This window comes from Antechinus flavipes, chromosome 6 (genome assembly GCF_016432865.1).
Source record: "Antechinus flavipes isolate AdamAnt ecotype Samford, QLD, Australia chromosome 6, AdamAnt_v2, whole genome shotgun sequence".
Classification (NCBI taxonomy): Eukaryota; Metazoa; Chordata; class Mammalia; order Dasyuromorphia; family Dasyuridae; genus Antechinus; species Antechinus flavipes.
The window spans coordinates 77,583,436-77,599,263 of NC_067403.1; the positions used below are offsets into that span (position 1 = coordinate 77,583,436).

Below are 15,828 nucleotides of genomic sequence, written 5' to 3' on the forward strand. Positions count from 1 at the left end.
CTTACATCCTTTGTAAGTAATTTTAATATGCTACATGGAGAAGCAGAAATGATAATAAATTAAACAAAAAATGAGGAAAATATTTGAAACAGATACAAGAAAATGTGTACAGAAGGCAACACAATTTTGAGTATAATGGGAGATGAATTCTCAAGATATTGATATCTGAGGCTAAGATCTCATAGAAATCAAAGAAATAAGAAGATTTGTACAACTGATGTAAACCATCCAATAAAATGAGCATTTATGAAGTATGTATTAAGCACTAGGGATAGAAAGGCAAAAATGAAAATATTCATATCCTACTGAAGGGTACAAGATGCACATATACAAATACATACTTAATATATACACAGCTATTTATACAGACATGTGTATGCATATATGTAGATGTGGGGAGGAGGAAGAAAAGGATAACACTATTAATTGGAAGAGCAAAAAAGGCTTATAAAGAATGTAGTGCTTAAACTAAGTCTTGAAGAAGTAATAAATCCTGTATTATACACACAGGAAGGAAAAAGTATATCAGTTTTAAATATACAATGAACACTGTGTGATATAAAACTCAGGAGAGATCCTAAAGCTAAATATATGCACCTGGATGTCATCTTCTTGAAAATAATTAAGCCCATAGAATGGAACAATGACATCAGAAGACAAAATACAAATGTAAAAGAGAACAAGGTCTAAGACAAGAACATGACATGGGTATTCAGTTGGTAAAGATGAGAAGGGAGAGTATTTTTGGAATTTGGGTTGAGAAACAACAAAGAGCCCATGTTTGTGGATCATAGAGTATTTGGCAGGGTATAAAGTATAACAAGACTAAAAGGGAAGAGGGAGTTTATCAACAAGCTCTAAACACCAGAGAATTTTATATTTAATTCTGGAGATGAAACAGAGCCAACTGGCCATTACTAAGCAGCACTAATATCAGAGGAATGAAGGAAGAGAATTCAAGAGATGTTATGAAGACAAAGGTAAAAGAGCTTGGTAACACAGTGGGTATGAGAGGCAGGGTGTAAAAAGTGGAAGATGACATCTATCTTGTGAGCATAAGTGATAATTTAGGCTGTGGTGTCCTAGATAAGAAGAGAATAAAGACAAATGAAGAAAAGGGGTTTTGAACCAAGGAGCCTAGAAGGAAAGTGGTACTCTCAAAAGCAATAAATACTTCAGAAGATGGAAGGATTAGACAAGGAAGATAATACGTTTGACATGGCTTTGGAACATGGAGTTTTAAATATCCAATGTATATTTGATGATGTAAGACTGTGTTACAGGAAAACAGACCTGGATAAGAAGATGCGGTAGTCATATGCATGGAAATGATAAAGGAAATCATAAGAGTAGAAGAGGTCATTAAGTGAGAGAATATAGACAGAAAGGAGAATTAGTACAAGATCAAAGCCTTGGGAGATAAGCAATTAGAATGAATGACATGAATGAAGATGTATCAAAATCAACTAAGAAAGAACATTCACAGAAGCAGGAGGAAACTAAAGAGCAAATAATGACATTAAAAACGCAGAGAGGAAAGGGGTCATCAAAACTATCAAATAGTACAGAAAAGATCAAGGATGAGGAACAAGAAATTAAAGCCATTTCTAGTCATATGAAAAAAAATCTCTATATCACTATTGACCAGAAAAATGCAAAGTTTGACTCTTACCTATCAGTTTGAAGATTATAACAGAAAAAGAAAATTATAATTGTTAGAGAAGATGTGGGAAAACAGAAACACTAATGCATTACTGATGGAGTTGTGAATTGATCCAACTATCCTGGTTAATCGGTACAATAATATATTATCTTCTACTCTTACCTACTTTGTTTCTCTGACTGCCAAACATGCCTTGCCAAAAACCAATTTCCATCATAGATTCCCTTATTCTAGTGCTACTGGGGAGGAAGGAACAGAGGAGGAAGAGAAGGAGGTGCGGTCAATGTCAATGGTATAGATACTGGGGAAGAACAGTTCTCATTATCATACTACACATTAAGATCCCAAACTTGAAGGAAGAAGGAAAGAAGAAAAAAAGGAGAAGGAGAAAGATCAAAAAAAAAAAAAAAAAAAAAAAAAAAAAAAGAACAGAATAATAAGAAAAGATGAAGAGCAGGTAGAAGAAGAAGAAAAGGAATAAAAGAGAAAGAAAAAAGAGGAGAAAAAGAAGAAGGACAATGAGAAGAAAAGGAGTCAAATCTTCTTTAGTACAAAGACATTTCTAAGCAAAGTTTTTAAACAGATGAAGTTTGTTTAAATGGATAAAATTTGCCTTGAGCACAATCTAAACCCATTTTTTATATTTCTCAGGATCACTTATCCTTTTCACCCTAAGAATAGCAGCATCTTCATGCTATAGCATTTCAATTTGTTCTATGTTCCACAAAATCACTTACTTTCACTCCACACTCTTGCTTCTTGTTCCAAACAAATTTTCCATTTTCTGACTGCAAATACTTAAAAGTTAGGCATTAGGAATATAATGCTTTAATATATTTAACACGTACTAGTCATCCTATTATCTAGGGGAGGGAGTAGGGACAAGGAGGGGAAAAATTGGAAAAAAAGGTTTGGCAATTGTCAATGCTGTAAAATTACCCATGCATATAACTTGTAAATAAAAAAACTGTAATAATTTAAAAAAAAAAAAAAAAAAAAAAAAAAGGAATAAAGTAATGAGGGGCAGCTAAGTGGTACAGGGGATAGAGTACTGGCCCTGAAGTCAGGAGGACCTGAGTTCAAATCTGATCTCAGATACTCACCATTTCTTAGCTGTGTAATCTTAGGCAAGTCACCTAACCCCAATTGCCTCAGCAAAAAAAAAAGTAAAAAGAAAAAGAAAAAAGAAAAGGAATGAAGTAATAACTAAGATATAAAGGTGAAATGATGTGGCCTTGAGCCATTTAAGAGACATTTTTCAGTTTTGAAATTTAATTTAAATTGTACATAAAAAAAAAAATTTTCAATATGTAGTATTTCAGGCAGTATAAAAAAAATATATTGAAAATTTTGAGACAGACTTATGAAAGACATTTTAGGACAGGAAGACTTTTGTCTTATGCACAGTAATTGAGTTAGTCCCCTATGTTTTATGTTTTCAGGTATCCTGCCCCCATATGAATCAACAGCTTCTATAAAATCTATACAACTGGTATTGTTTAAACTCATATTTATAATTCTCTTTCACACTGAGAAAAGTAAACATAACTGGAGGAAAATGATAATTTATAGTACCTGTCAAAGGATCGGAACTGCACAGGTTGCTCAGCAGAAAGATCACTAAGCGTGCCAAGGCAGGTTGGGGGAAGAAAGGCAGGATCCACAGTAACTCCATCTGCTGGCATATTAACCAAGCTTCTAAGAATGTCTTTCACATTCACATTTTTTGCAGTTGGTACAGGGGGCACAGTCTTGGTATCTAATTCACTGGCTCCATCATTTCTGGCATCTTGAGATTTATTTACTTCTAAAGAAAGTGTGCTTAGCACTTCACTAATGGCATCAGGACCTGCACTAACACACTGAGGCCCTGGAGAAACAGCCACAGCCACATTACTTCCAATGGCTGAACTTGATTCTTCTGCACTGTCAGAATTTCTCCTTTGGACAGATGCCACACTTGATGAATCGTCCATTGTTGCTGGAGGTAATGAGCTGCTAGTTGCTGTTGTTGATTCTAAATCTAATTACAAAGACAAAAGCAAAGAAAACTTAAATTGATTTCAACTTCAAAAAAAAAAGTTACGAATAACCATTAAATATATATGAAATCTATGGAATATATACAGCACTCTTAGAAAACAAAATGAAGGCTTATATAATATGAATGCATTAGAAGGCTTTAAAAATTACTGCAACAAAGACATTAAGCTATTAAAAATCCCATACAACTTCATAAATCCCAAAATGCATTTCAAATAGCCTTTCAATCAATTTTCACACACATCAAATCACACTCAGTGGTCATGGGTAAACGGTTTGTTCCAATTTCATTAAAGACTTCAATTCAAGAAAGATTAGTATTACTACCTTGAATATACCACCTTTTACTACTTTTTCAGGGCCAAAGAAAAACACATAAAAACTTACTAGTTGATGTCATATCACCACTTTCGTTGCCAGATTCTTTCAAAGACTCATAGCACTGAGGTTGGCGCATTTCATTTTGAGGTTCCAGAATGTCTCTGTACTTGGACACCATGAGGACAGAGATAAAATATACTACAGCCAAGGCCAAGAACTGAGCTTGCTTGCTATCCTCCTGAGGGAAAGAAGGGGAGGAGTGGAAGAGAGAGAAGGGAAGAGAGGAAATGGGGCAGTAAGGAGAAGGGAATATAAGGTGAAAAAGAGTTATCTTCATTATTATTGGTTAGAAACACTTTGATGGTTTATGATATTATTTTTGTGTTATTCTTTGGGTTTATTTTCTACTTATTCTTGAAGTGGCAGTTAACTGAACATAAACACTACACCAAATACTTATTAAGCAAGATAATATATTAAGTTCAGAGAATATAAAATCAAAAGATACAAAAGATTCTCTTCTCAAAGAACTGACATGCTACTGGGGGAATATAACACACATACAAATATGTACAATGAGCATAAAAGGGCAAGAACATTAACAACTGGGAGACTGAGAGGAAGTTTCATGGCAGACATGGCACCTGAATTAAGCTTTGAAGAAATTATGAGATGTACAAATCTACAAGATATACAACACAGGTGCAGGGATTATCCTATGCAAAAGTAGAGGAAGAAGATGAGGAAGATGATGATACAAAAGTGTAGTAAATGAAATAATGTTCAAAGAACATAGAATCATAGATCTGGAGATAAAAATGGTCTCTGAAGTTACACAGTTCATCCTCTTCATCATTATATAAGGTTACTGTCCTTTGATTACAGAGCCAGTACTTTTTTACTGCACTTTGTTGCCCCTCTGAATAAAGAATATTCTATTCATTGAATAGCTATAGAATGGTTGTAAATTGATGTAAGACTAGCTTAGGTAAAGGAAAGTGAAGTAAAATTCTTGAAAAATAAAAGCCTTCCTGGTTCAATATTAGGAAAACTATCAATATAATTGGCCATATTAATAATCAAATTAACAAAAACCATATGATCATCTCAAGCATTTGATAAAATCCAACATCCATTCCTATTAAAAACTCCTGAGAGTATAGGAATAAAGGGACTTTTCCTTAAAATAATCAGGAACATCTATTTAAAACTAGCAGTAAGCATCATATGTAATGGGGACAAACTGCAACCATTCCCAATAAGATCAGGAGTGAAACAAGGTTGCCCACTATCACTGTTACTATTTAATATTGTATTAGAAATGCTAGCTTTGGCAATAAGAGTTGAGGAAGAGATTAAAGGAATAAGAATAGGCAATGAGGAAACCAAATTATCACTCTTTGCTGATGATATGATAGTATACTTAGAGAACCTGAGAGACTCTACTAAAAAGTTATCAGAAATAATCCACACCTTTAGCAAAGTTGCAGGATACAAAATAAACCCTCATAAATCATCAGAATTCTTATACATCACTAACAAAACCCAACAGTTAGAGTTACAAAGAGAAATTCCATTTAAAGTAACTATTGACTGTATAAAATATTTAGGAATCTATCTGCCAAGGGAAAATCAGAAACTTTATGAGCAAAACTACAAAACACTTTCCACACAAATTAAATCTGATCTAACCAACTGGAAAAATATTAAATGCTCTTGGATTGGGCGAGAAAATATAATAAAGATGACCATACTCCCTAAACTAATCTATTTATTTAACGCTATTCCAATCAGACCCCAAAAAAACTATTTTGACGATCTAGAAAAAATAACAAGGTTCATATGGAAAAACAAAAGGTCAAGAATTTCAAGGGAATTAATGGAAAAAAAAAAATCAAATGAAGATGGCCTAGCTGTACCAGATCAAAAATTATATTATAAAGCAGCAGTTACTAAAACCATCTAGTATAGGCTAAGAAACAGACTAGTTGATCAATGGAATAGGTTAGGTTCAAAGGACAAAACAGCCAATAACTTGAATAATATAGTGTTTGACAAACCCAAAGACCCCAGTTTTTGGGATAAGAACGCAGTATTTGACAAAAATTGCTGGGAAAATTGAAAGTTAGTATGGCTGAAACTAGGCACTGACCCACACTTAACACCGTACACCAAGATAAGGTCAAAATGGGTTCATGACCTAGGCACAAAGAATGAGATTATAAATAAATTGGAAGAGCATAGGATAGTTTACCTCGCAGACCTGTGGAAGAGAGAGGAATTTATGACCAAAGAAGAACTAGAGATCACTACTGACCACAACATAGAAAATTTTGATTATATCAAATTGAAAAGTTTTTGCACAAACAAAACAAATGCAGACAAGATTAGAAGGGAAACAATAAACTGGGAAAACATTTTTACAGTCAAAGGTTCTGATAAAGGCTTCGTTTCCAAAATATATAGAGAACTGACTCTAATTTATGAGAAATCAAGCCATTCTCCAATTGATAAATGATCAAAGGATATGAACAGACAATTCTCAGATGATGAAATTGAAACTATTTATAGCCATATGAAAATATGTTCCAAATCATTATTAACCAGAGAAATGCAAATTAAGATAACTCTGAGATACCATTACACATCTGTCAGATTGGCTAGAATGACAGGGAAAGACAATGCGGAATGTTGGAGAGGATGTGGGAAAACAGAGACACTGATACATTGTTGGTGGAATTGTGAACACATCCAGTCATTCTGGAGAGCAATTTGGAACTATGCTCAAAAAGTTATCAAACTGTACATACTCTTTGATGCAGCTGTGTTTCTACTGGGCTTATACCCCAAAAAGATACTAAAGAAGGGAAAGGGAACTGTATGTGCCAAAATGTTTGTGGCAGCCCTGTTTGTAGTGGCTAGAAGCTGGAAAATGAATGGATGCCCATCAATTGGAGAATGGTTGAGTAAATTGTGGTATATGAATGTTTGGAATATTATTGTTTTGTAAGAAATGATCAGCAGGATGAATACAGAGAGGACCGGTGAGACTTACATGAACTGATGCTAAGTGAAATGAGCAGAACCAGGAGATCATTATATACCTCAACAACGATACTGTTTGAGGATGTATTCTGATGGAAGTGGATCTCTTCGATAAAGAGAGCTAATTCAGTTTCAATTGATCAAGGATGGACAGAAGCAGCTTCACTCAAAGAAAGAAAACTGGGAAATGAATATTAACTGCTTGCATTTCTGTTTTTCTTCTCGGGTTATTTATACCTTCTGAATCCAATTCTCCCCGTGCAACAAGAGAACTGTTCGGTTCTGCACATATATATTGTATCTAGGATATACTGTAACCTATTTAACATATAAAGTACTGCTTGCCATCTGGGGGAGGGAGTGGAGGGAGGGGGGGAAAAATCGGAACAGAAGTGATTGCAAGGGATAAAGCTGTAAAAAATTACCCTGGCATGGATTCTGTCAATAAAAAGTTTTAAAAAATTAAAAAATTAAAATTAAAAAAAAAAAAAAGAAAAAGAAAAGCCTTCAAATATCAACCATGGAAAACTGAAGATCTACAAAGATAGAATGAAAAACAAGAATGCATTTCTCAAGCACTCTATTATGTGTCACAGGATTACAGATTTAGAGCAGGAAGAACTACCAGGAATCATCTGGTCCAATGGCATCATTCTACAAATGATGAAACTGAAGTCCAGGAGAATGCAAATGGCTCCTGCACAACTACCCAGTAATAGAAAAGCACTTATTTAAGCAATGAGTTTATGCCAAGTGCTCTAATAACTGAGTATAAAAAAAGAAAAAGAAGACAGTCCCTACTTTCAACAAGATCACATTCTGTAAAATGATTTATAAATATTCTTGGTTGTCACATGTTGAGCGTTCTAATGTCACAGGACAAAAATTCTTAAAAATATTTTTGCATCATGGATTTCCTCTTCATTGACCACAGGGTCAAGTAGCTTAAAGATCATTGAGTTTAACTTCATTTTTCATATTTGAAAAGCAGGAGTCAGAAAGCCTTAAATAATTTTTCCATAAAAATGAAGATAGTTTAAAAAAAAAAAAAAAAAGACAATGAGAAGCTGCTATTCCATCATCCAGTATATGATTTTTCCACATAATATATACATAGCTTCTAGCACAGATGATCAAAGTTGCCTTTGATAGACTAGGACTAAAAGAACATTATTTGTTTTAAAGGATGAACCCCAGTAATCTTCACAAGTAGGAAGTTCCAGAAACAAGTCATGCTCAAAAATAAAACCACTACTGGATTACATTGCTCTAGCAAGCAGCTTACCAAAACCAGCAGAAAATGTGATTGAGCAGGACTGAGGTGGGAAGGGGACAAAGAGCAAGACAACCTTTGTGATATTATCTCCAGGATGTGAGGAAAGGAGTAAAGAAAGATATAGCGATCATATGCAGTTCCCACCTCATATAGATAGTAAGGTTGGTCACAGGAGTGCACAAGTCAATGTACTTTGATGATGTTGTGATAAGCCCTTGGTTTGAACAAGCATTATCTTCATAGTAAAAAGAGGTAAGATCAAATGAGAATATACATTTTAAAAATTCAAGGACTTCTGGTGTCAAGATGACAGAGTGAAAAAGAAACCCTCTGAAGCCCTCCAAAATTCCTCTCCTAAAACAATAAGAAAATTGCCTCAGAATGGATCTAGGAGCAAGGAAGCGGCTCCCCAGCATTGCAGGAAAAATCTTTCACTGTGGTAGGAGAAAAATGAGTTCAAAGAGCAGCAGAAATACCACACAGTGTCACAGCTGGGGGCCTGCAGCAAGGCTTCAAATTTAGGACAATGAACTAGGGAGATCCTACTCTTCCATAAAGCTGCAGCCCCAGGCAAATGAGCAGTCTGTACAGAAAACCAAGGCCCCAATCTCCTCAACCCCTGAACAAACCAGACCACACCAAATCCTGCCTTAGGTTCCTGCAAGCACAGGATCTCCCCTCCAGGCTCAGCCATCAGAAAGACTATTACCACAGCAACTCAATAGAAAAGCCTGCCCCTAGAGCAGGCCAGCAGCTAAGAACCTTCCCTTCCTGGGAAAGTCAAAAGAGGACTCATCATCCTGTACAAGACAGAAGGGAAATCTATCTTCCAATAAAAGTAAGATGATAAGCCAGGAAAAACAAGTAAAAGTGTGCATGCAAATGCGCGCGCGCGCACACACACGAAAAAAATATAATCAAAAAAAATGACTCTTCAAAGTTAGTACAGTGGAAAAGAAGATCAAGGCATAAACTTAGAAAATACAATAGTGACAAAATGGCTATATGTAAAGGTTCAAAGAAAAATTTCATTTGATCTTAGACCCAAAAAAAATTCCTGAAAGACCTAAAAAGGGTTTTTAAAAGCAAGTAAGAGAAATAAATTTTGGAAAAGAAATGAAAGCAATGAAAAACAATCACAAAAACAACAACAACAACAATTAAAAAAACAATCAATAATTTGGGGAAAGATCTACAAAAATTTACTGAAAAAATAATTCCTTAAGTAATAAAATGGAGCAAATGGAAAATGAAGTTCAAAAATTCATTGAAAAAATAAGTTCTAAAAAATTAGAATTAAGCAAGTGGAAACCAATAATTGTATGAGACAAAGATTCAATAAAACAAAATCCAAAAGTTTAAAAAATAGAAAACGTGAAATTTCTCAATAGAAAAACAACTAGAAAATAAATCTAAGAGAGAGAACATTAAGAATTGTTAGACAACCTGAAAACCATTATCAAAAAAAAAAAAAAAAAAAAAAAGCATTGAAAACATCTTTCAAGAAATTATCAAAGAAAATTTTTCTGATATATTGGAACTACAGGGCAAAATAGAAAGTGAAAGTATATACCAATTATGGCCTGAAAGAAATCCCAAAATGAAAACTCTTAGGAACACCATAATCAAATCCCAAAGCTCATCAATCGAGGACAAAGTGTTGCAAGCAGCCACAAGGAAACAATTCAAATTATCATCAAGCTACAGTTAGAATTACAGAGGATTTGGCAACTTCCACATTAAAGAACTGGATATCCCAGAAGGTAAAGGAGTTAGGACTACAACCAAAAATGACCTCTCCAGCAAAACTGACTATCATCTTTCAGGGGCAAAATGTGCATTTAATGAAATAAAGGACTTTTAAAAGACCAGAACTGAATAAAAAAAATCTGACCTCCAAATAAAAGACTCAAAAGAAACACAGAAAGGGAAAGAAAGAAAGAAAGAAAGAAAGAAAGAAAGAAAGAAAGAAAGAAAAAGAAAGAAAGAAAGAAAGAAAGAAAGAAAGAAAGAAAGAAAGAAAGAAAGAAAGAAAGAAAGAAAGAAAGAAAGAAAGAAAGAAAGAAAAAGAAAGAAAGAAAGAAAGAAAGAAAGAAAGAAAGAGAGAGAGAGAGAGAGAGAGAGAGAGAAAGAAAGAAAGAAAGAGAGAGAGAGAGAGAGAGAGAGAGAGAGAGAGAGAGAGAAAGAAAGAAAGAAAGAAAGAAAGAAAGAAAGAAAGAAAGAAAGAAAGAGAAAGAGAAAACATAAAATTTTATAAAATTTAACTGTTTATATTTCTATGTCACACAATAGTTCCAACATTTTAAGAATTTGATTACTATAAGAATATTTAGAAGGATCATCTGTAAGAAAGAAAGAAAGAAAGAAAGAAAGAAAGAAAGAAAGAAAGAAAGAAAGAAAGAAAAAGAAAGAAAGAAAGAAAGAAAGAAAGAAGAAAGAAAGAAAGAAAGAAAGAAAGAAAGAAAGAAAGAAAGAAAGAAAGAAAGAAAGAAAGAAAGAAAGAAAGAAAGAAAGAAAGAGAAAACATAAAATTTTATAAAATTTAACTGTTTATATTTCTATGTCACACAATAGTTCCAACATTTTAAGAATTTGATTACTATAAGAATATTTAGAAGGATCATCTGTAGACAGAGGGCATAAAATTTGATGGAATGATACCCCCCATAAAAACAAAATTAAGAGTGACAAAGAAAACTGTGCTGGAATAAAGAGGAGGGAGATTGAATGGGGTAAATTATTTCACATAAAAAGGCATAAAAGACCTATTATAATACAGGGAAAGATAGGGGGTGGTAGGATGGCATCCCAAGTTTAAACTTTATTCTCATCAAAACTTACTCAAAGAAGAAATAACATACACAATCAGTTGGATACTGATATCTTTTACCCTATATGGAAGTAAAAAAAGGGATAGGGATCATAGAAGGAGGAGAGGGGACTGATAAAAGGGATAGTAGACTGGGGAAGGCAATGATCAGAAATAAAAGACTTGACAGGAAAGAAATAATAATCATCAATTGGGGAATGGCTAAAAAGCTGTAAATATTATGATTTTAATGGAATATTATTTTTTATAAGAAAAGATAAGCATGGTAATTTCATTTCAGATAAACTTATAAAGACTTTCATGAACTGATGCATAATGAAGAGAAGAGAACCAGGAGGATGTATGCAGTAACAGCAAAACCTGTCAGCAAAATGTGAATGATTTCACTATTCTCAGCAAAACAATTATCCAAGATAATCTCAGAAGACTAATGATGAAGTATATTAACCACCTCCAGAGAAAGAAAGTTTATTTTAATACAGACTGAGGCAAGCTATTTTTCACTTTTTTATTCAACTCTTCTTGTACAAAATGACTAATCTGGAAATGTTCTACAAACTGCACATGCATAAACCTATATCTGATTGTTCACTGTCTCAGACAGGGAGTGGGAAGGAATAGGGAAAAAATCTAATATTAAAAATGCTCTTATCAATTTCATTATCAGTACTATACACTGTTATTAGTAATATTTTGGAGTTAACAAAGTTCCTGCAGCCCAACAGTACTCCATGGAAAAAAATCAAAATGATACATAGGTCTTATAAGCATACGTTAAATAGTAGAATCAGAACACAATGTCAAACCATAAAATAATAATTATTTCAATAGGAATATCTGTGAGACCATGAAAATTATGAAATTTTACCCACAAACAGAATAGATGTTAACATAATTCCAGATTATCTTATAGAAGAGGTAGAGAATTACTTAAAAGATACTCTTTGCTTTCTAACTGAAAAAGGCAAAATTGAATCTTATTCTTTTCTCCAGAAGGCTTACTGGGGGAGGTATGAAATGGACTCAGTAGAAGGATAGAACCCTTTAAATACAATTAGTCTTGAATCCTAAGGCACTGGAAAATTAATATGGCATCTGTGAAGTTCACCTCTATCCATAAAAGATATTTCTGTGGTGTCTTATGAATATCCTATTTCTAGATCAGGTTCTGAATGTACAACCTAAACAAGCTGATAGATCTATCAATTGGCAGCTTCTTCCCAATGGAAGTCTTTCAAGTCCATCTGAACTAATGAATAAAGTCCATGTAACAAATGAGTAAAAAGTGATTTTGAAATACATGTAGTATTCTACTCATTTTATCTATTCATTTCCTCAAAATTATATCTGCAAGATATTAGCTCTGAAGTATCTTGATTTACTTTATCATGCGTTGTTGACACTAAATTTTTACTACCTCTGTGCACTATCAGATTAGTTAATTCTTAACACTTACCTATGATACAATATTAAGATTTATCAAAGCTACAAGTAATCATACTTTCAAAAACAGTGAAACTTGCAGTGTAGCAGGTGGGAACTGACTAACTATGACATTAGTGATGTACATGGAATGCCTATAACATTTAACGCAACTAGCATTCATTGGGCAATCATGATAACATATGTTATACTGCTATTCATCACTCTGTAGATTCATTTCTCTTATCTAAGGAAGTAGATTATAAATTCCTAGAGGACAAGGGTAGTCTCTGAGATGCCTTAGAATATGCACACCTAATATTGTCCTGTTTCCTCCAGGTTCCAATTCTAGTATTACCAGACTTTGAACAGTGGTGTGAACTTTCTACACCACTCTGAAGCCATCTACATACTCCTTTTCTGAGCATACTCTCTTTTACTCCTTTTTCCAACTTGCCTTTGTTTTATTATCTTTCCTTTCACTTCTCTCCTCTTCACCTTTCTTCTCTGCCTGCCCCAAGATTTGACAGAATCACTGGTATACAGTCTGGGACTAATAAGTGCTCTATCTACCTCTATCTTTCTATCTCTCCATCAGAGCATTCAGGATTTTTACTGATGTTGACAATGAAGATGATGAACACAACAAAGACGATCATTTTCATTTTTTTATAGAATAAAATAATAGTGACATTGTGCCTTATTTTTTAAAAAGATTCTTTAATAACTCTCAGGAATAAATGTTGGATTTGAACCAAGAAATAAAATTATAAGCAAGTAAAAGAAAAAGTTAAATAGATCTAGTATGTGATTACTTATTTTTGAGCAAAAAAGAAAACTTTTACCTGCTATCGAAGTCAAAGGCTTGCTGTATGTATGTTTCAAAAAAGTATCTAAATAAATTATTCAATCATGAAAAGTGATGCAGATTTGGTGTAAAAGGAAAAAGAATAACTTGTGTAAAAACAGAATTATATGTACCATATTCAGTAAGTAAAAACAGAATAAAACTGTTTACTCATATGAAGCAAGCTTAAAGAATAAGAATGAAAGTGTAAAACCATATCACTGCAATAAATTATAAACACATGGAATACATGTATGGTATCTGAACAATAAAGGAAAGGAAAAGCAATAAGAAAAGATCAGAAGAAGCAAGGTAAAATAAAAGTTAATTTCAGATTCTAAGAAGGAACAAAGAAAAGAAATCACAATCTAAAATCTAACGCTAAAAAAAGGGATAAAAGAGAACACATAGGGAAAATAATGAAAACAAAAAACCAAAATTCTTAAAAAGAATAAGCCCATTCTATATGAAATCCAAATTCCCCTCAAAAACTTTTTAAGGACCAAAAAAAGAAAGGATTAAAAGAAAATAAGAATTAAAGAGAAGAAAAAGTGGAAGGAAAAGTGTGTGAAGGGAGATGTGAACAGCTCATTAAAGTGAGAACATTATATTGCATTTGGTCACAGAGATGAGTTTTGAGGTTAACAGAAAAGCCTAAATGAACTGAATTTTGATACCAAAAACAAAAAAGTTCTTATATGAAAAGTAAAATTTATTGTGCATGAAGGTCAATGAGGGGAAAGGGCATGAAGAAATAAGATTTTTGTTTAATATACATAATGTAGATGCTCAAAAGATATAAGAAACCTGAAGTAGAAGATGATGGATTATGGATGTGGATGTGGATTAAGCAAGGGAAGATCAAATTTGTGAATGTCTATCTACCCCACCCCACTAGTGCACACATGCACACACGCGCACACACACACACAAGCAAATATGAAATAGAAAAGTTTTTCAAGGGTAGAATTTATTTCCTGTATCTAACATAAAAGATAATATTATAAAAATATTTTACCTATATTTCAGGTTAAAAAAAAAAAAAGGAGGAGGGCACATAATCAAAATAAAAACAATGACAATTAATGTTTAGAATCTATCTACAAAGAGGAATAGTGTAAAACAGCATTTTTTTTCTTTTTTGCATTGGACAGAGAGATGACTTAATTTTCTTGCTCTAGAAAATTACTTATACCAACGCAGATTGGCACTTTCTTCAGAACGTATAAAAGAAATTGATACAAATATACAAGGATAAACACAATTTCCCAACAGACAAGTGTTAAAAGCACATAAACACAATTTTCAAGTAATATAAGAAGAGCCATATGAAATAATGCTCAAAAAATTCAGTCATAGAAAACAATTCTTTGGTTCTAACTTCTCTCCAACAGATTAGCACAGCTGTCCCAAAAAAGGAAGGTAATCAGAAATCTAGGAAAGTGTATGTGAAATAATACAGAATAAAATGAGTGAACCAAGAAAATAATTTATATAATTCTTACATTAAAGGAATATAATTTTGAAAAAATTAAGAATACTGAAAAATGAAACAACCAATAATGGCTTTTGAAAAATCCCAACCTAATGATAAATCATTTTTCCCACTTCTGGGCAGAGAGATAATGAAGAAAGGTACAAAGTAGACATACTTTTTCAAGCACAACCAATGCATGAATTTGCTTCCTAGACTATATTTCATGGTTACAAATAAGACCAACTAGTTTAAAAGGGTTCAATGACAAACAGAGCAGTTGTATCATTATCATGTTAAATACATTGTGATACATAAATTTAATTATTTTTAGAAGGGTTAGAATTTATACATTTTATAACATATTAGAATTTCATTTTCAGATGCAGTGTCAAAACGGTGGAATGAGAAAAGGGAATCTCCAAGCTCTCCCCCAAGCCCCTCCAAATTCCTTTATATAATGACTCTAAAATTACAAATTTTAGAGCACACAAAAAGATATAGTGGAACATCTTCCAGAAAAAAACAAGAAGGTAAAAATAGTTCTTTATGTGAGTCCAAAATGCAGGCCCAGCCCCAGGGCCAGCAAAGTAGGAATGAGGCTTTAGGCTTCTAAATCAACAGCCACACTGGTGATTTCTACCTGTCAGCCCAGAAACACCAAGGAATGGAAATCAACAGAAAAAGTGTGCCAGGAGTCCCCTTTAGAAGCACTGAGGAGAAATCTGTTGCTTTAGCACACCAGGTCATACAGCTACAATGGGGCAAGGACACTTCTAACCATTCTAGGGCAGAAAAGAGGGCTTGTGCTCAGGCCCTTGGGGGCTTTGAAAACAGCTGCACAAACCCCCCGAAACTTGGGGCAGTACACCCTCCACCCCAGTTACTTTAACAAAGAATTAAAAGC

General features: G+C 33.5%; 1 protein-coding gene across 1 annotated transcript in view; it reads right to left on the reverse strand.

Moving 5' to 3' along the window:
* Positions 1–15,828, reverse strand: part of LRBA (LPS responsive beige-like anchor protein) — a 745,582-nt gene that overhangs the window by 537,304 nt on the left and 192,450 nt on the right. Inside the window, exons 28-29 of the mRNA XM_051966352.1 lie at positions 4,094–4,265; positions 3,239–3,686 (exon numbers count right to left, since the gene is read on the reverse strand). Coding sequence (XP_051822312.1) covers positions 3,239–3,686; positions 4,094–4,265 — 620 coding nt within the window. The remainder of the gene's footprint in view (positions 1–3,238; positions 3,687–4,093; positions 4,266–15,828) is intronic.